Genomic DNA, 20,102 nt, shown 5'->3' with positions numbered 1-20,102 from the left:
GGCCTCGAGGGCTAGACAGAGGGAGGCAGGAAAGGGCTGGAGGTGGGGACAAGGGTTTTGAATCGGGGGACCTAGGATTGAATCGTGGCTGTGTCACTACGTGGCTTTGTGATGTTGGACAGATCCTTCCTCGAAGCCTGTTTCCTTTTCTACTATAACCATGGGGTGGTTGTTCAGTTGGTAAGTCACATCCGACTCTTTGTGACCCCATGGACTGCAGAATGCCAGGCTTCCCTGTCCTTCACCGTCTCCCAGAGTTTACTCAAACTCGTGTGCATTGAGTTGGTGATGCCATCCAACCATCTCATCCTCTGTCTCCCCCTTGTCCTTCCGCCTTCAATCTTTCCCAGCATCAGGGTTTTCTGATGAGTCGGGGCTCTTCGCATGAGGTGGCCAAAGTATTGGAGCTTCAATATCAGTCCTTCCAATGAACATTCAGGGTTGATTTTCCTTTGGGATGGACTGGTTACCATGGGGTGAGTCAAGCCAACTTGTAGACGCAATGGGGAGTTGATTGATGATTAGTTGAGGACAGTGAGCTTTCGCAGAGGACATCTGTGTGCCAGACACTGTTTTATATGTGTTACATATATGTATTGTATATGTTTACACAAGCACACACACATACACAAGGATGTCATGACCGTGCCTCGAATATGGAAAGTGCTCAGAAAACTAAATGTTCCTTCCTCCCCAGACTAAATCCACTGGGGAGAGGTGGGGGGGGGGGGTCAAAATTCTGCATCCTGGGGACTCTCCACGCTCCTTGAGTGGCTCTGGGCCACGTAGACCAAGCACGTGTCCTTTGAAGGTAGATGCTTCTGCTGGCCTCCTTTACCTCCCAGGCTGGTGTTTCTATTTCAGTTTGAACAGTAACACCCACCTCCTTAAACCCCATCGGGGTGGGGGTCACCTATCGGTGGGGACCCCTTTGCCTTGGAGCAGGACAAGTCATCTGTACAAATGGACCTCTGGTGCCTGGCTGCATGCTGATCCCCGTCTGCAAGGGCAGTCCCTGGTGGAGATGTCAGGCAGGGAGAAAGGGCGGCGAGTACGTGCAGACCTCCCTTCCGCTCACCCTGGCCGGTCACCTGGCTGAGGGTCCTCCTGAGTTTGCAGAGGGCAGAAGAGCTGGCTCTGGTGAGGTGGGGTGCAGCAGGATGGCTAGACGCCCCGCCCTACTGTAGTCAAGGCCTGGGTCTCCCCGGGGCAGCTGCTGGGGCTTCCAGGGTGCGTGTCTGCAGCCAGGCCCTCAGCTGGCGGACGCCCTGAAGCTGGGAGCAATGGCTGAATGGGGGCCCATGTCTTTATCTGCCGCAACCACGTGTTCTCCAGCACATTCTGTACTCTTAAGGCTGGCTCCGGGCACCGGGCCCAAGGCGGGATTGTGGACTTGGCTCCCCTCCGAGGAGCTCACCCAGGCTTTGTCTTGTTCTGTGGGTTCCCGAAAGCCAGAGCCCCGTGAGGGTCACTCTCCTGGCGTGTCTGGAAAAGCCTGTGACTGGCAGAGACGGCGTAAGAGCAGCAGGCAGGGGGAGAAGGCTGAGCCAGGGATGCCGCGGTGGGTGCCTTGTGGGGTTTCAGGGGACAGCTCAGCTCTCCTGCCTCACTGGAGACACGGGGGAGCTGCCTGCTCAAGCTGGGACCCCAGAATGCTTACACCTGAGGGTCTTCAGCCCTTCCACTCAGAGTGGAGGGTGGCGTCAGCGTGGGGCTTCAGAGGTGCAGGGCCAGCCCAGAGCCCACAGAGCCCTCTGGGGAGGGGGTGCAGCTTCTTGCCCGTGGCCAGGTGTCTTTTGCGGGGAGCTCCGCAGAAGGGTGGCGCCTGCGGCAGAAGCTACCAGCCGTCCCCCGGGTGCCTGGCTGCCCCGAGAGGCCCACCCACCACTGTGGCCCTCCTCTGCCCTCCCGCCAGCCCGGCGGCCCAGGTCAGTCTCTGCGCAGCTGTGGACCTTCATCCTTTGAAGTCGACCCCTCTGTCCCTGGAGGGTAAGTCCTTGCTTATGTGACCCTTGCGGGGGAGGAAGCGGAGCTGCAGACACTGGCCCCTTCAGGCCGCACAGAGCGCCCTTGTGCTGCATGGCGAGCCAAGGCCGCGGGCACAGGGCTGGGTTTCCCCAGGCTGAGGCTCAGCCCTGGGGCACGTGCTGACTGGGGCCGTTGGTGTAGAGACCTTGGGAAGACAAAAGCCTTTTCATGTCTCAGACCTGGGCGTCCTCCTGGGGCTGCCCATCTCTTACAGAAGGTGCCTGGCGGGAGCTGGCCTTTGCGCGGGCTGCAGGCCCGTGGGGCACAGGCGGCCGCTGAGAATGGCTGCAGGAAAGCCGTCCCTGCTGCAGTCCCGGCGCTGTCTCCAAAGTCAGTGCCAAGTCGCGCCCCCCCGCCTGCCCGTCCCCCGAGAGAGGGTGGCACCGGGCCTGCTGCCCTGGTTGGGCCAGGACACTAGGTGGGCCTGGGTTCAAACCCCGTCTCCCCACTCATGGTTCTGCAGCGCCGGCGCCGTGTATGACGTCCTGGGCCTCAGCTTCCTGCTGTACAGCGTCCGTATGGCAGTACAGGGATCGTTGGGTCCACTGGCAGAACAGGAACATGGAAGGCAGTTGGATACAAATACTTTCATAGATAGTAAATGTCCTGAGGTTGCTAACCGCACTGTGTTCACATGAGAAAATATCTTTATGTTCAGGAGATGCAAAGTGTAATGTATGCAGCTTACTCTCAGATAGTTCAGGAAAAAATACATGGTTAGCGACAAAGAGTGTGCAAATGATAAAGCAGAAGGCATGAAGCGTTCACAACAGATGACTGGAAAAGGGTGTGAAAGTGAAAGTCGCTCATTCGTGTCCAGCTCTTTGTGACCCCGTGGACATATATACAGTCCATGGAACTCTCCAGGCCAGAATACTGAAGTGGGTAGCCGTTCCCTTCTCCAGAGAATCTTCCCAACCCAGGGATCAAACCCAGGTCTCCCACTTTGCAGGCAGATTCTTTACCAGCTGAGCCACTAGGGAAGCCCAAGAATACTGGAATGGGTAGCCTATCCCTTCTCCAGCGGATCTTCCCAACCCAGGAATCGAACCACGGTCTCCTGCGTATTACAGGCGGATTCTTTACCAGCTGAGCTATCGGAAAAGGGTGTGCAGCGTCCTTTGTGCTGTCCTTTTGAAATTGTTTCCAAGTAGAGAGTTAGAAACAGTAGACCTCCTCGCTGAGTTGCTTTGGATCCAACGGGCAGAGGCAGAGGAGCAGCACAACAAGCAGCCCATGCAGAGGGCTGGAGACCACGCATCAGGCTCGCAGCGGGCTCTGATTCACCCTCTGGACGGACGGCCGCCTCAGCTGTCCTGTCTTTGAAGACGGGCTTCCCTCTGAGCCCGTCACTGCAGGGCTGCAGGGAAGCCACACCCTCTCCTGCAAGGCGAGTTGGCCAAGCACAACAGCATGTTTGGAACTCTAAAGCAGACTCATGAAGTTCTGGGGGTCGGCACATCGCTGGCGTCTGGATCTCAGTGTGGGCTCACTTGCTGGCTTTGCCAGCCGTCAAAGTTCAAACGGGAGACCTCGTCTTCCTGGCGTGAGCAGTCGGTCACAGGTGGCCTCCGAGGCTTCCTGCGAGTGCAGACCCACCTGGAATCCCCTGCGCCACCTCCTGCTGCACCCCCAGGCGCCGTTATCTAGTCGCCAGCTGAAGCAGCAGCAGTGCCAAGCGATGGTGAGAAGCTGCGGAGGTGGGGTCTGAGCTGTTAATTTGGGGAGACCCGAGACCCAAGCCTCAGAGGTGTTCCTTCCTCAGGCGGGGCCCCCCTCCCCAGGCCTGCCCAAGAGCAAGCACTTCGGGTGGGTGGTGGGAGCATTTACCACCAACGAGGGGCTCTTACCAGAGGGATGGCGCTGAAGGAACTGGAGATCTGATCCCCAGGAGAACCACTCCCATTTTGCCTCTGTTTACCCAGAGAGCCAGACGGGCATCTCCAGGGCCGCCCTGGGAGGGGAGCTTCTGTGCCCTGCCTTGGGCCCCGTGGTGAAGGCAGCCCTCGGTGCCCACCACCCCCAGCCAGCCAGTCGCCGTGGGTCCCACAGTCCTGTGTGCTCACTGCATGTTGCCCTCCCACACCGGATCCAGGCTGGCCCAGTGTAACCAGTAGCCGGTGATGGAAGTAGCCGTGACACCCAAGGTGGGGTTGTGGGAAGCCGGGTGGCTTCTGCGTGGTCCCTTGGGATGCTCATGGTTTTCGGACACTGTTGGGTCTCTGCCCCCATGCTGGGAGAAGCCCGCATGCCCTGGAGAAGCCATCGTGAACGGTGCCTGCCGAAGCAGTGTCCACTGCCCGCCGTGGGAGGGAGAAAGGCCTCTTGGCCCTCCCCCGAGGCAGGCTTCCTCTGGCTGCCGCCCCAGCCACCATCTGACCACAACTACATGATTGACCACAAGCAATAGCCCCGCTGGGTCCACTTTGCACTCAGAAGCCCAGGAAGGAAGATAAATTAGTGCTCAGAGCCACCACGTGTGGGGGGAGTTGGTCATTCGGCAGTTGAAAACTGGGACAGCATGCGGCCAGGTGACCACGTGCATAGAGCTGCAGAGATGGGCAGGGTTCCCCCGTTGGGCTTCTGGCTTCAGTGCTCAAGCCACGTTCTGTGGTCTGCCCAGGACCCCGTGGGAAAATAGTGGGGATGGGTTGACTCAAATGTGCTCCAATTCAAGAAGCTACGGAGGCCGACAGGCCCTGAAGTGACAAGGTTGAGCGATGAGTGTTGGCCTGTGTTGGGAGAACAGCGCAGTCAGGACCTGCTCCTTTCACAGACTGACAGACAGTGGCCAGGGCGCTGCCTTATACGCCTTATGTGTCTCTGCACCCCTTCCGCCTGGCACTCACTGGGCACGCTGCACCCCTCAGCACTGTGGCATTAAGTGGTTGCATCTCCTGACCCTAAGGAGCATGCAAGTCAGTCCCTGCTCTCGGAGGAACCAGGAAGTAGAGGCCGACCCTGATCCTTGGCCTGAACACGCAATCTGGTGGGAGACATGAGGCTTCTGCCAGTCTGGTGGGCGAAGGCCAGAGTAGCATCCTCAGCAAGCCCCTGGCCCACTGCAAGGACATGATCCAAGCAGACAGATCTATGCCCCTTTCCCCTTCTGTGTGCTTCCTCCATCCCAGATCATCAGAGGAGGTGGGGTGGGGGCCAGGCCCCCTGGGGCGACGGCTGCCTGTCCTGTCACTCAGGTCCCCAGGAGCCCTCACCGTTGACACGGCAGGCGGCAGGGGGTTGACAGAACCCAGGCAGCCAGTGCTGCCCAAAACAGGAGCGGACGAGACAAAGCAGAGCTCAGCGGAGCTGCCAGCCCCATTCAGCGAGAGGAAGAGTAGGTGGGTTTGTTGAACATACTCCCATTACAGTCAGTTAGCCTTTATGTCTCCCAAATGAAAATTGTATAAACCTGAAATTTCGTTGATCAGGTTGCCTGGAAACAGGCAGCAGATTTTCATAAGACAGTGCGGTAGACTGTCACCGATAGGACTATTAGGAAGCGAGCCGCTTAGCGTGTTATCCCAGAGCCTGGTGTTGGCGTCACGTAATTATCTGTCTGCCTCTGCACAGCACACCTATCTCCCCAGGCCTGGGCAGGCACTTCCAGATGCGGCTTCTCAGCCTGCTTCTGAGGCCCAGGGGTGAGACCTGGACTCCAGGAGCACAGCGTCAACCCTGGGCTTCGGAGAGGCATCTGAAAGACCCAATTCTCGTGAATTTATTTCCTGCAAATCACCCCACCCCGCTGGCAAGAGTAATGCTTAAAGCAAAAAAAAAAAAAAAAAACTGGGAGAATAAGGATTAATGGCAGCATGTACAAGGGAGGGACTTCCCTGGTGGTCTGGTGGTGAAGAATTCGCCCTCCAGTGCAGGGACGCGGGTTCGATTCTTGGCCTGGGAGCTAAGATTCCACACGCTGCGAGACAGCTAAACCCACACACCACGATGAAAGATCCTGTGTGCCGCCACTGACACCCAATGCCACCAGTAAATTAATAATTTCTTTTTTAAAGAATGCACAATGGAAATGAAGCACAAAGTCACTCAAGACGAATTTGGTGTGATTTTGTTTTTTTTTAGTATTTTTCCCGTGGGTGATATATACACTTGCTTTTGTCCCCACCTCTTGCAGTTCAGGTGACCAACCATCCTGGTTCACCCAGGACTGAGGGTTTTCCAGTACCAGTGTATATTCCTATCAGCCTGCTTCTCCGTCTCTGCATAGCTTTCAGTCAGCTTGGGTGAGCCAAACTCAGCCTGACTCTCCGTTCTCGGAATGTTTGAATTTCCTTTTTAAAAAAATTATAATTAATGCTTGTGGTGAATAGCCTCATCCCTGTGGGATAAATCCCTGTACGTAGGATTACTGGTCACAGGGTGTGTACATCTGTGGCCTTTACTACTCATCAGGTTGCCCTCCAGAAAAATACCTGCCCGTTTCCATCCCTGTTCCCCATACTCTCAGGGACTCTGACACCAAATGACCCTTTCATCACAGTCAGTCTGGGTTGCAAAAGATGATGTCTCCTTTGGGAATGTATGCTTCCTTATTGGACTTTTGTGAGTTTCCTGTCCGTGTCCTTTACCCATCTCTCTTTGGGGATGCTCATTCCTCTTAATCTAGAAAAACTCTTTGTATTAAACATACCAGTCATGAATGTTGACTCATTTTGTCCATCTTTTAAAAACGCGTGGTTATCACCCTTTGAAGAGCAACAGTAATACTTATGATCCAGCATCTTTGAAGAAAGAGGAGTTAATATTTTAGGTGATTAAAGCTTCCCCTAGCCTTAAGCACAGAACTGTTTTTTAATTGAAGTATTTGGAATGAGAATATCTCTAAAAGGGATAACTCGTGTAGGTCCTTCTGAAAACAAAGTGCATCACACACCATTTTAACTTTTTCTTCATCTCTCAGTTGTGCCGTGAGCAATAGTAACTGTCTGTGTGGTAGTGACCCCTCAGCAGTTGTTGAGCAATGTGGAGTTTCGGCTCCTGTGCCATATGGCCCCAGACTGCCTTTTAGCAAAAGGTAACCTGAGCCTTGTCTTTTCTGCATCACCATCAGGCTGCCATGCTGTTCGTTTCTTCAGCCTTAAGCACCCCTGCCTTGCCCTACAACATTCCGCCTTCATCAGCAATGGGACTGACTACCTTCTAGAGGTGCTTGTTATGTGTCTGTAAACTGAAAGCACATAAGCGCTGAGCAGGGGCCTGAAGAACACTACTGAAATAACGGTGTAGGAGCTTCAGCGGGCAACAGCTTCACTCCCTGGGGTTGGCATTACATACCATTAAGGTTGCTAAGTAAACGACTTCTGGATGTGAGCAGAAAAGGATTAAGACGTTTTGGAGGCAGAGGGGGAAACAGGAAAGATTAGCAACCACTTGAAGACATAGCTGCAAAGTAAATCCATGTTTAATCTTATTACTTCTGTGGGAGTGTGCTGGGGCAGGTTTTAATGGAGATGGTGGCATCACTGACCTAGAAATTTTTAAAAATCCAACTTCCTGTCCCTCACCTACTGGGACATGGCTTATAAGTGGGTTTCACAAGCCTTTGGATGCTTGGTTTTCTCATCTATGATATGAAGCTAAGACTACTTCAGTTCAGTCACTCAGTCATGTCTGACTCTTTGCGAACCCCTGGACCACAGCACACCAGGCTTCCTTGTCCATCACCAACTCTCAGAGCTTACTCAAACTCATGTCCATTGAGTCGGTGATACCATCCAACCATCTCATCCTCTGTTGTCCGCTTCTCCTCCCACCTTCAATCTTTTCCCAGCATCAGGGTCTTTTCCAGTGAGTCAGTTCTTCACATCAGGTGGCCAAAGTATTGGAGTTTCAGCTTCAGCATCAGTCCTTCCAGTGAATATTCAGGACTGATTTCCTTTAGGATGGACTGGTTGGATCTCCTCGCAGTCCCAGGGACTCTCAAGAGTCTTCTCCAACACCACAGTTCAAAAGCATCAATTCTTCTGTGCTCAGCTTTCTTAATAGTCCAACTCTCACATCCATACACGACTACTGGGAGAACCAAAGCCTTGACTAGACGGACCTTTGTTGGCAAAGTAAGGTCTCTGCTTCTCAATATGCTGTCTAGGTTGGTCTTAACTAACCAGTCTATTTAGTGAGACACAGGATCAGATGGCTTGATATGAAGAGTCACTGACCTGATAGAGAAATGTGTAAATGTGTCAAGGGCCGCATAATGATGATGGATTATTACTGTTGCTGTTGTTACTATCCACAGATGCACCCAGCAGCCATTGCCAGTCTCTTTACCTCTCCTGCCTTCTGCACAGGTTTCAGTCTGAGGTCCAACCCACGCCTGTGCCTCTTCAGCTGACGTCCTAGCCTCCTCTCCAAACCCAATCTCATCCTTGTAGGTTTTTCTAAAGCAGGATTTGTACAAGTTGTGTGTTTTCTTCAATATTTGTTTTGCAGGCCATTTACTCGGCATGGCTATTTTTACAGTGAGTAAGGAGCAAGGCTAAAAATAACTTAGCTGGTAACCAGATCAGTTCTGCATTTGACATTTACATGGAATTCATTTGCATCTCATTTGTTCACTTTTTTGTTTAACAGGTAGAATGTAAGAAAGCTCAGCCGAAGGAAGTCATGTTCCCACCTGGGACAAGAGGCCGGGCCCGGGGACTGCCTTACACCATGGACGCTTTCATGCTTGGCATGGGGATGCTGGGTGAGTCTGGGCCAGGGCCTGGGAACCGGGTCACCCTCCAGCTGGGCAAGCTGCTTCATCTGTCCAAGCATCAGCTTCCCCATCTATCTATGAGGATGGTAATCCCTCTTGCAAGACAGTTGAGACCACCAAATTAGCAGAAATATATAGATGCCTGACTCATCGGAGATACTTGATATTATTCTTTCCCCTTTCCATTCCCTTTTTCAAAAGGAGGAAAAGTTACTTTCTTTGCCTCAGGCTTCACTACTGACATGGAGCTCTTAAACACCTAAGGACTCCTGCCTGACTTAAACTTATGTGGGCTGAGGCTGCATTGTCTCTAACTTGGAAGAGGAGGGGATATGGCATGGGTGGGAAATAATCCTGTCTGTTTAAATGATTAACATTTTTCTCTTGGGATATCAAAATTTGCATTTAAATGGATGTCTTAAATAACCTGTTTTATTCTTTATTTGCAAAAAAAAAAGATGAAAGACAAGTGTGTTTGTTCTGACGAAAAATGATCTCTCCTGGCCTTTAGAGAAATTGAGTTGCACATTATGCCCCTTCCTTAAAGGTATCGCTGTCCGTCCTCTGTAGATAATTGAAAATCTTGCCACTTAAATGGCATGAAAGATGGAGAAAGCAGTGGAGAAGCGTAATGGTGTGGTTCGCAACAATAATTAGAAATTTCAAGGCGAGAGAACGGTATTTTAGGGCAGGTTATTGTGTGTTGGGAAAATACTAATTAAATGGGATGAATGGTAGTTAATGGTGAAATTCCATTCAGGCACACAGCCTGTCTAGTTTTAATGGGTTTCATTTGGTTTGGCTAAGAGTCTCTCTTCTATATTGTTTGATAAGCTCTTTGTGTATTTTCAGATTTGCTGGTGTTTGAATCACTCCTCGCTCAGTTTTAAATTTATAAAACTTTTCTTGGCTTTATAAATTCTTAAAAATAATTGTATCTATTTGTCTGTGGAAATAACAGAAGCACGTAAAGTTATTTTGTGGAACTTTAAAAAGTGGAATGAGAATTCTCAAAATGGCTGAGATGCTAATTCTTAAATTAACTTTTCACTTTAACAGAGTTTCAGGGAAAGTTCCTATTGTAATTCTTTAAAAGTTGGCCAAATGGTTCTAACACTTATGTGGAAGTTGAAACACATGACTATAAATAAGAAAAAAATTTTTTAAAGAGAAATGAGAAAAAAAGAGAGTTTGATCATATATCAGAACATAGTATAAAACTACGATAATTAAAATAGTGTGGCATATAGGAAGGTGCCTGTCGGTAGAAAAAGTTAAAGAGCCTAAACTAAATGTATTTCTATGTACAAGTTTAATTACTATAAAGAAATTAAATTTTTTAAAAATTGGTGATAATTATTTCCTGGTTGACTACAAGACATTCATGTAGCTCTTGCTGTAAAAGATAATTTTTATATGGCCTTTACTTTATGTTGTAAACCAAAAGAAACCCCAAATGGATTAATTGCTTTGAACTTTAAAATCAAATCTTAAAAAAGAGTTGAGCCCATTACCACCTGCTGGCTTTCAGATTCTTGAAGTTTTAATTGTTGACTATAAAGGCTCTAGGGCATCAAATGGGGAGAGTTTTGGGGTCCAGATCTTCAGGCAGTGCCCCCACCTTTCTGCCTCTCCCTGAGTACCCTTTATATGCTGGAAGAGTAAGCTGGTTTTCTTCCTGGGGAGGCAGAGGTGTGGAAAGAAGTAAACTCATTCACATCAGCTGACGAAGAGCTAAGTGCGGCTCAGTTGTGCCCTCCCCAGATGCCAAGCAAGGTCTCAGGGTTCCAGAGACCAGAGGTTTCCTAACGGGCGCCCAGGCAGGGGCCTCGCTGGCTGCAGGAGGCATTCAACAGCAAGCAGTCCTGGAGGCCCTCTGCCTGCCTGGCCCAGGGCCCACCCAGGGCAGCAGAACTTAACAAGGCAGCTGTGGGCCCTGCCCTCACGGAGCAGAGAGAGGTGACATTTATCAGTGCACCACACAGGTGTGGGATTACTCGTGATCGAGTCGTGAGGCGCTTCACAGGCATGTGATGACAAACGGAAGCCAGTCGCAGGAATCCGGAAACACCTCCCGTGCAGAGGTGGCCTCTCAGCTAGGATGCGAGGCATGAACAAGCCGAGGGCAATGCGGACCGAGTAGCTGGGATGTGAGGGTCCTAGCGTGGAACCCCAAGGGCCAGCAAGTCTGCTGGTGGGGCAGGTCCAGGTAGTGTGTGTGGGGAGAGGTGATGGGCCCAGTGGCCTTGGCTGCAGCTGGTGGGGGGCAGACCCGAGTGGGCCGTGCTTCTCTAGACACAGTCCGATTAGCTCCTGCTCGCTGAGGGGTGGGAACGTGATAAATGCCAAGTGTTTGCTCATCTGCCCCAACTGTGTCCTCTCACGTTCCAAATTGTGACTTCTCTGAGCTGCAGTGAAGAGGTAGTGATGGTTAGTTTCAGATGTCCTTGTGGGTGAGTCTGTTGGTTCTTGAGGCATCCCGCCCCCAGCTCACCCCATCACCCCCACCCTTGCTGCTTAAGGGCTGGCCTTCTGCCCGCATGGCTCTGGTCGAGGCTCCCACCAGGGAATGCCCCATGCCCCGGCCAGGCCCCCTCGGATCTCAGAGGCTTGCCTCCTCCACCAAGCAGGCAGAGAGCTCTCTGAGCTGAACTGCTGGTGTGGGTTCAGCATCCACCGTGGGAGGCTGTGTGGACCCTCAAGAAAGGCTCGGGACTCTGAAATCCGGGGATGTAGGCTTCTCTCCTGGTCAGTGTGTGACATGGGGAGGGACAGCCCCGCCGCCCTGCAGTTACCCCTCCGTCGGGAGGTGGGAGCCCACACTTCAGGGGGTGTTGAGAATAAATGAAACCATACCGTGCTCAGCCAGTGCTGTGTTTCATCAAATTCAAGGATACACATCGTGTACTATTTAGAAAGAAAGAATTTATGCTTAACCAAACCTCATTGAGAGATGATGACCACTTTGGGGATATTAAGATGTTTGAAACAAAAGAAATGTGTCTTCCAATCAACAAAACACAGTAATATATACTCAATCTGGGAGCAGTTATTAGTAACATACCGGGGAGCCCTGGGCAAATTACCATCCGCGTAGCTGCCTGACGCCCTCCACTTGGGACCCCTTCCTGCCAGTGACCAAGAGCATTGCTCGACCTGCCTCTGTGTGTGACTTGTGCCCTGGCTCCTGCACCCTCATCCTCGGATCAGACCCCCAGTCAGAGGAGTTGGATTGTCTTTGAATTTCTGCCTCCCAAGGAGATCCATGCATTGGACTCCAAGCCTCCTCGCCCCTGGCTCTCCTGAATCCCCCAGCTACTGTGTTGAGGCCGTCCGGATGCCTGCCGAGATGGGGCATCCTGAGAGGTCCCCACGTGTGCCCCCAGTCAGGAACCAGCTCAGCAGAGGTGGGAATCAGACCAGCACCCAGGAAACAAGCCCACAGTCTACAGTCTGGTCGACCTGTTGCCCCCCACCCTGAGCCGGGCTGGGGTCTCCACCAGGCCTTCTCTGATGTGCTCTCCAGGATCTTCCCAGGACTGCACTGCATTTCGCCTGCAGGTCCAGCTGGGCACCCCGAGTCCCTGGACTCTTGGGCGAGGAAGATGCCATCTGCTGCACTGTGACTTGCTTTTTCCCTCTAAAGGGATGGCATCACCGGAGTCTAATCCTTTGGCAGGATGGCCTGACCTGACCCCGTCAGTCACCTGGGTCCCCAGCTCCACGGTGCATTGGTCTCCGTATCAGTCTTAGAATCACCATCATCACCACCACCACCAATTTGGTTAATGAGCTGGGCTCACACAGAAACACTTCCATTTAAGTTCGTTAAGGAGATGAGGTTCCTGTGATTAAAATTTTTGTTGTTGAAAGGATAGAAAATTATGTAACACTGGTAGAGATTTTTAGAATTGAGACTATAAACCGCTAAAGCTTTTAAATCCACTCACTCAACAAGTATCTGTTGAGTACCTCTAGAGTCTGAGGTGGCAGCAGAGAAAGAAGTCTCTGGTATCAGGAGATGACATTCTAGTGAGACAGCAGACACCCTCATCTATAAATGACTTGGAAACCATGGAACTAATTTTTAAATGCCCTTTAAGATTTTCTCCGTACTTTGGGAGGTCTCATCAGAGGGAGACTGATGAGGATATCGTTGCGCAGTTACTCTTTCTTGATCTCTCTTGATGTGCCAGCCAGCCTTCTTGGGAAGAAACCTACAGTTGCTTTGGTTTTTGGTTTTCATAGCCTTTAACAGAATCATTGGAATAATCAGCCCAATGGGAACTCCTTGAAGAAAGTGTAGCAGAGAAGGAGTCATCGTTCCCTGCCTTTGAGACAGCCAAAACCAAAATCAAGCAACACCCCTAGGAAAGGTATTTTTGCAGCCCTCAGACTTTGTTCTCTGCCTTGCCCACCCAGCGCATTAGAATCTCTGGTTTTTCTCAAATGAAGGTAGACTCAGTAAAAGCAAACATGATTATTGTTGCTATATCTGATTCCTCTTGGCCTTCTCTGCCTTCAGACACATAATCCTATCTCTTCTATCTTGACCTCGCTGGGCACACACTATGTAACATGTTTGATACTAGTAGTAGAGAAATACCTCATTGCTGAGGCTTTGTAAAAAAGCTTCGCCTCACGGGCCCAGAAGTGGAGACAGAGTGTTGACCGGCTCCAGAAAGCCAGGGACATTCTCACCAACACTGTGAAATCCTGACCCAGTGCCCCCCGACATTAAGCCCCTCAGAAATGAAAGCCAAAATAATTTTTTTTTTGGTCTGGAAGGGGCAAGGAGCTGTAATCTGCTGGCATTCACTAATCAAAAGGAGATTGGCTGGAACATACAGCCGCATGCCTAGACTCATTTGTAATTTCAACTGGGATTTGTCTTTCCCCAAATATCTGTTGAGGTCATACCCAAAAGGAGGTCTCCATTTGTTCAGCTGTTTTCTGGTAAACAGAGGAAACTCAAAGTTCAGCTCATCATTTTCCTTCTAGAGCAGCACAGTGCACAGAACTTTCCACGATGGTGGAAAAACTCTGTATCTGCACTGCCCGAGATGGTAGCTACATGTGCTTATTGTGTATTTAAGGTGGGTCTGAAGAACTTGACTTTTTTTGACATTGACATTGAAGTCGCTCAGTCGTGTCCGACTCTTTGCGACCCCATGGACTGTAGCCTACCAGGCTCCTCTGTCCATGGAATTTTCCAGGCAAGAATACTGGAGTGGGTTGCCATTCCTTCTCCAGGAGATCTTCCTGACCCAGGGATCGAACCCTGGTCCTCCCACATTGTAGGCAGACGCTTTACCGTCTGAGCCACCAGGAAGACATCTGACTTTTTTTTAATATAGTTTAAATTAGATTAAATTTTAATGGGCTAGCACAAGTCTGGAGGAGCCTCTGCAACTCCAGGTGATTACATTGGCCCAGGTCCTTGTAGACAGTGGCCTGGGAGGAGCTCTTGGCACTTGGTATCGCATCTCTATGCAGACCTCATGGATCCGCCCTGGTGCCCGAGGCAACAGTGTGCACACCGCCAGCAGACTGTCCCTCACTGGCAGCTCCCTGGATAAACAGCCCTTGTCTCTTGTCTCTTTCAAGTCGGGTACCTCGGTGGAGCAGTTTTCCATGACTCAGTTAGCTGAGTCACAGAGCCCGGAAGAGAATTCGTCATGCGCCCATCTAAAACACAGACATCTTTTAGGGTTGGAGCAAATATCTAGAGCCACAATTCTGAGAATTTTTCCAGCATCACCCAAATGATCGGAATGGCAAATTCAAAATCTCTTGTTGATTTCTGATTCCCCCACCCACACACACAATGGAAAGCCCGTCTGCACGAGAGGTGGTCATCCAGGCAGAAGGTTTGGTTTTTTTCTTTAGTGACAAGAGATAATTACTGTGGGATTGATCAGGCATCCAGAGTACTGGAGCAAATAAATTGTGCGGTGGCCAGTGCGGGCGGGGCCTGGCTCCTAATGGAAGTGGTGGCTGGGTCATCTCACCGTAATGTGGCTTGATGGAGCGTCTGCATGGGGCTGCTGTAATGTGCTATTGATATGCAGCCAGCCAATTTCCCCCGTGTGGCCGGGGCTGTGAGCCGCTGGAGCAGAGCTGGGCTGCACAGAAGTAAATGAAGAGGAAAATTGAAGTAATGTTGTATTATAAATTTATGATTTCATCTGCTTGACCCAGAGGATGTTCAGCGATGGGGGGTGGAGATAAGATCCCCCACTCAGGCAGATGCCAAATTCTCATCTTTGTTGTATAGAAGACAATTTTGACATGTCCGGGAAGATTGGGGTGAGGCCCCAGATTGGGGTGAACTTGACCATTTTTCGTCCTTTCTGTGCCAGGGAGAAAGCAGACACAACGGCATTGTACTGGTGACCCGAATCTGGGGGGGACTGGGCGTTCACCACCCTCCACCCCACCTACCCTGAGGGAGTCTCAGCGGTGACACATAGGCTTGTAATTTGCCATCATGTTAACACTGAAATATGTAAGACCCCAGTGCTAAAGTTAGAGGCAGAGGAGCCATTTTTCACTAGGAAAACCCCTCAGCAGTGGTGATTTGGCTGTTTGCATATAATCCACTTATCAATATTGTTGAAATAATGGTAAGAAATCTAGTGCTGAATGATCTGATTTGATAGCAGGTGATTAATTTGGAGGAGACTTGGGCAGACCACCCATGAAATAGATACCAAGGAAGGAGCCAGTGTGTGTGTGTCCACTTGAGGCACCCAAGTCCCCATCTCTGTCACCCTTTGCCCGTCGGGTGCCAGAGCTCAGTGGACTCACTGGGGTCTGTTCCTCTGTAGTCAGGGTAAAGCTGCCAGGTCACCCTGGCTGGTCTGGGCAGCCGGCTGCCAACCAGGAACCAGGTGCTGGGAGAAAAACCTCATGGGGAAAGAGCAAGCAATAAGACCCTTTTGGGGTGTAAACAGGTTTTGATCGATTGGCCAATGAGTTGCGATGGCAGATTTAGAAAGGCTCTGGCCAAAGCAAAGGAAAGGAGCCACCACTGGTTTCTGTTGAGAATTGGGGTCTCTGGTGAGAATTAGCACCGCAGGGGACCTGCAAAGGTCCCTACAGATGGCACGACTCAGTCACCCCAAGGAAAGGGGGTCACCCCCCATGGCATGGCCCTGGGCCAGAGGCAGGGCTGGAGAACCCACCTCCTGATGTGCAGTCCAGTAAGCTTCTGTCCCGGCTCTTGACAGATCCTCTGGTCAAGGCAGAAGCTGTGACTCCAATAAGCAGAGAAATGAGGAAGGGTGAGGCCCACTTCTGAACCTCCGAGGGGCTTCCCCGGTGGCTCGGCGGTAAAGAATCCACCTGTAATGCAGGAGATGCAAGTGCGATCCCTGGGTCAAGAAGATCCCCTGGAGGACGGCATGGCAACCCACTCGGGTATTCTTGTCTGGAGAATCCCATGGACAGAGGAGCCTGGCAGGCTATAGTCCACTGGGTTGCAAAGAGTTGGAGACGACTGAAGCGACTTAGCATGCACACATGAGGCATAAAAGCACTCAGAGCAGGCAGCAGGAAGACCTGCCAACCCTAACTCATGTTGAGGCTCCCAAGCTGGAATTTCATGAATGGTCCTGGTCTTCAGCCATCACCTACAGGGTCAGAAAATGCTTGTAACTTGTGAGAAGCCACCTTAAAGGCAGATGATGTCCCCCCAGATCCTGTCTAGGGTATTTACGTTGCTGTTTGGAGCCACGGGGATACATGTGGAAACCTGTCACTATCATCCTTATGGCTGGAGGGAGTGGAGACTGTCCTAAACCCACCCATCAGAGCAGCTTTCTACCAGCATTTTGGTGACAAAGCAACAGAAATAACTCTGACTGCTGTCAGCAGTAAAGGAGATTATTGGAAGGGGCTTGGGCAATGCACAGAACTGCCAGGAAGGCTGGGGGACAGGAAGGAACTGAGGAGCTAGGCGGTCAGCCACAGTCCAACCAAGGGACAGCTGAAGAATGATGTGGTCAGGGGGCAGCTGTTGGTATTAGTGGACCCTGGGCTCTGTGTGCTGCTGACTCCAGAACAGATTCTGAACTGCCCTCCTTCTCTGCCCTCCTGGCCCCTGGGGCAGACTTCCACTGGCCCAGCCCAGGTTCACGGTCTGTCCCAGCAGCCAGGCTCAGCAGGAGCAGGAGGGAGGCCTTTCGAGACTCAAACACAGAGAGAGGTTTCAAGTGCCAAGCAGCCAAAAACAACCACAGATGTCTGGCTCAGAGGCCAGAACACAAGTCGGGCAGGTGGTGGTGGTGGTGGTCATCGTAGACTCGGTGGGAGGGTGACCAGGGTGGTATTTTAAGAGCGTGAAGGGACTGAAATTCTACATGAGCAGAGGGAGATGGAGGGACCTGGCTGGCTGGAATAGGGTAGCCATGGTTGTCTGACGTTCAGGGTTACCCCCAGCCTTCTTTGTATCCTGAATCGAGAGGCTAGGACGTGGAGAGGGGCACAGTGAAGGGTAGGGAGCTGAAGGGGCTGGTAACAGACCAAAGACTGCATGAGCCCCAGAACTTGCCAATGGTTACCACTGCACCCCACGCACAGCCCAGCAGCAATTTCCACAGGCACCCCTCAGTTAGCCACCACCCCCGGGGTACCCACTGAGATGGCGCCTGGAAGGACCATGCTTGCTGGGAAATGCCGGCGAGACTTTGCGTTGATGCTCGTGGTCCATGTTTACAGCCGGGAGCTCCCCGTTCTCCCAGTGCCTTGGGAAGACGCGGTGGCGTCTCCCTGCCTGACACGGCCTGGTCCCCGCGTCTCCCGGGCCGTGTCTCACTGGGCCCACTGTTTTTCCAGAAGCACGGGGTCAACCCTGAGTTTGCCCCCAGACTGTAAACCCCACCCCCGTCAGTTATGCTCTGTCCATGGTGCTGGTGCTGCCGCCTCAGAAGGAGGCATTACAAGAACTTTAATCTCCTACTGTCAATAGCTTTAAGGTAAAGTATATTCAGGGTAAGCTCTGCAAATGTCAGCACCAGTAGCGGGCCCAGGGTCTGGGGCTAACGCATGGCATTTACTCTGCAGGTTCAAGAAAGTGTGTGGGCTTTAGGGGTCGCGGGGCAGGTACGCGCGCTAGCAGCTCGCTCCCGGAGACAGGCAGTGGCGGAGCGGACTCCGGGGATCTAGGGAGCGTGGTGGGGCGGGGCGGGAGAAAGTGGTCGTCGGGTGGACGTCGGCGTTTACGCGTGGCGGAGCGGAAGAGTTTGGCTTTTCTTGCGCGCCTTTGAAAACCGCGCCTGCTTGTGAGTTGAGAGGTCCGTCCGAAGCCAAGCTCGCGGACCTGAGCAGCGTGGGCGATGTAGGAAGCGCGCTCGACTCGCGCCCCGCGCCCGGAACCGCCCCCGCCCCACCCACGAGTGCCCATGGTTACGCACGTGCTGACCATGAGCGCCCGCCAGGGACCCGTGCCCCAGCCGCCGGCCCCGCAGGACGAGCCGGTGTTCGCGCAGCTCAAGCCCTTGCTGGGCGCTGCGAACCCGGCCCGCGACGCGGCCGTCTTCCCCAGCGACTAGCTGAAGCAGCCGAACCACCACCCGCAGGCGCAGCCAGCTCCGCCGCCCGCCACAGGACCGCGGCTGCCAGCCAAGGAGCTGGTCCAGACAAGATGTGAAATGGAGAAGTACCTGACACCTAGCTTCCTCCAGTTTCTGTAATTCGAGAACATAAAAAGTATAGACGAGACAGTGCCTCAGTCCCAGAGAACGGTGCCCAGTTCTTCACTGACAGTGAAGGGTTGCCTTACAGTATCAACATGAACGTCTTCCTCCCTGACATCACTCACCTGAGATCTGGCCTCTACAAATCCCAGAGACCGTGTGTAACACACATCAAGACAGAACCTGTTACCATTTTCAGCCACCAGAGTGAGATGACAGCCCCTCCTGCGGCCCCAACCCAGGCCCTCCCCGAGTTCACCAGCATATTCAGCTCCCACCAGACCGCAGCTCCAGAGGTGATGAATATTTTCATCAAGCAAGAACTTCCTACACCAGACCTTCATCTTTCTGTCCCTCTCCAGCAGGGCCATCTGTACCAGCTCCTGAATACACCGGATCTAGATATGCCCAGTTCTACCAAGCAGATAGCAGTAATGGACACTCTTAACGTTTCCGTTTCGGCCGCCATGGCAGGCCTTAATGCTCACACCTGCGCCGTCCCTCCAACCTCCATGAAGGAATTCCAGAGTATGCCCCCTTGCACATACACCATGCCAAGTCAGTTTCTTCTCCAGCAGGCCACTTACCTCACCCCCGCCCCCGTCACCACCAAGCTCAGAGCCTGGAAATCCAGACAGACAAGCAGAGATGCTTCAGAATTTAACCCCACCTCCATCCTGTGCTGCTGGCAATTCATAATCCAAATTTACCTGCCACCCTGCCAGTTACTTCACAAAACATCCAGCCTGTCAGATACAATAGAAGGAGTAACTCCGATTTGGAGAAACGGCACATCCACTACTGCGATTACCTGGGCTGCACAAAAATTTATACAAAGTCTTCTCATTTAAAAGCTCACCTGAGGACTCATACTGAATGTATACTGTTTTAGACGGAGAAGGCAATGGCAACCCACTCCACTACTTTTGCCTGGAAAATCCCATTGACAAAGAAGCCTGGTAGACTACAATCCATGGGGACACGAAGAGTGGGACATGACTGAGCAACTTCCCTTTCACTTTTCACTTTTATGTACTGGAGAAGGAAATGGCAACCCACTCCAGTGTTCTTGCCTGGAGAATCCCAGGGACGGCGGAGTCTGGTGGGCTGCCGTCTGTGGGGTCACACAGAGTTGGACACGACTGAAGCAACTTGGCAGCAGTAGCAGCTGCCCAAATAGGGACTAGTCCCCAGCAGGCTGACGGTGGTGCCCCAGCCGTGGGCGAGTGGTGACCCAGGCCCTGGGTAAAGACCCCCGACTGGAGACAGTCACTTTGTGGAGGAAAATAACTCACGCTGTTTCTCACTCCCACCCCCCTCCAGCTTCTCCCACCCGAGGCGGCTGCACTCACTGACATGGTCTTTCTCTCTGTGTTCAAGGCTACCCCAACTTTGTGGCAACCTATGGCCGCGGCTACCCCGGATTTGCTCCTAGCTATGGCTATCAGTTCCCAGGTGAGTGGCTTTGTCTCCTGGGGCTTTAGGGACATGGGAGGTGGACTGCATTGGGTGGGTGGGGGGGGGCCCTAAGGAGAAGCAGCTCATACTTAAGTCCATTCACAGACCAGCCTACAGATCTAACTGGGTCAGAATGCAGTTTCTGATTAACTGAAGTGTTTCATGGGTGCCGGGTCACAGAAAATGACTTGTGGGGG

General features: G+C 52.1%; 1 protein-coding gene and 1 pseudogene across 32 annotated transcripts in view; both read left to right on the top strand.

Annotated features, from left to right (window-relative positions):
* MSI2 (musashi RNA binding protein 2) overlaps positions 1–20,102 on the top strand; it is a 406,318-nt gene that overhangs the window by 338,950 nt on the left and 47,266 nt on the right. For all 32 annotated transcript variants that reach the window (XR_015148343.1, XR_015148342.1, XM_086360855.1 and 29 more), the window contains 2 exons: positions 8,623–8,737; positions 19,828–19,902. Coding sequence is in view for 30 of the 32 variants with exons in the window: in XM_086360855.1 (XP_086216981.1) it covers positions 8,623–8,737; positions 19,828–19,902 (190 nt within the window). In the remaining 2 variants the exon portion in view is untranslated. The remainder of the gene's footprint in view (positions 1–8,622; positions 8,738–19,827; positions 19,903–20,102) is intronic.
* On the top strand, positions 18,022–19,473 carry LOC147352743 (Krueppel-like factor 5 pseudogene; annotated as a pseudogene).

Source organism: Bos grunniens, chromosome 19 (genome assembly GCF_055505025.1).
Source record: "Bos grunniens cultivar Pamir isolate PY7600 chromosome 19, Bosgru_T2T1.0, whole genome shotgun sequence".
Lineage (NCBI taxonomy): Eukaryota > Metazoa > Chordata > Mammalia > Artiodactyla > Bovidae > Bos > Bos grunniens.
The sequence above is the reverse complement of the archived record's forward strand: the minus strand, read 5'-3'. Positions and strand labels throughout refer to the sequence as shown.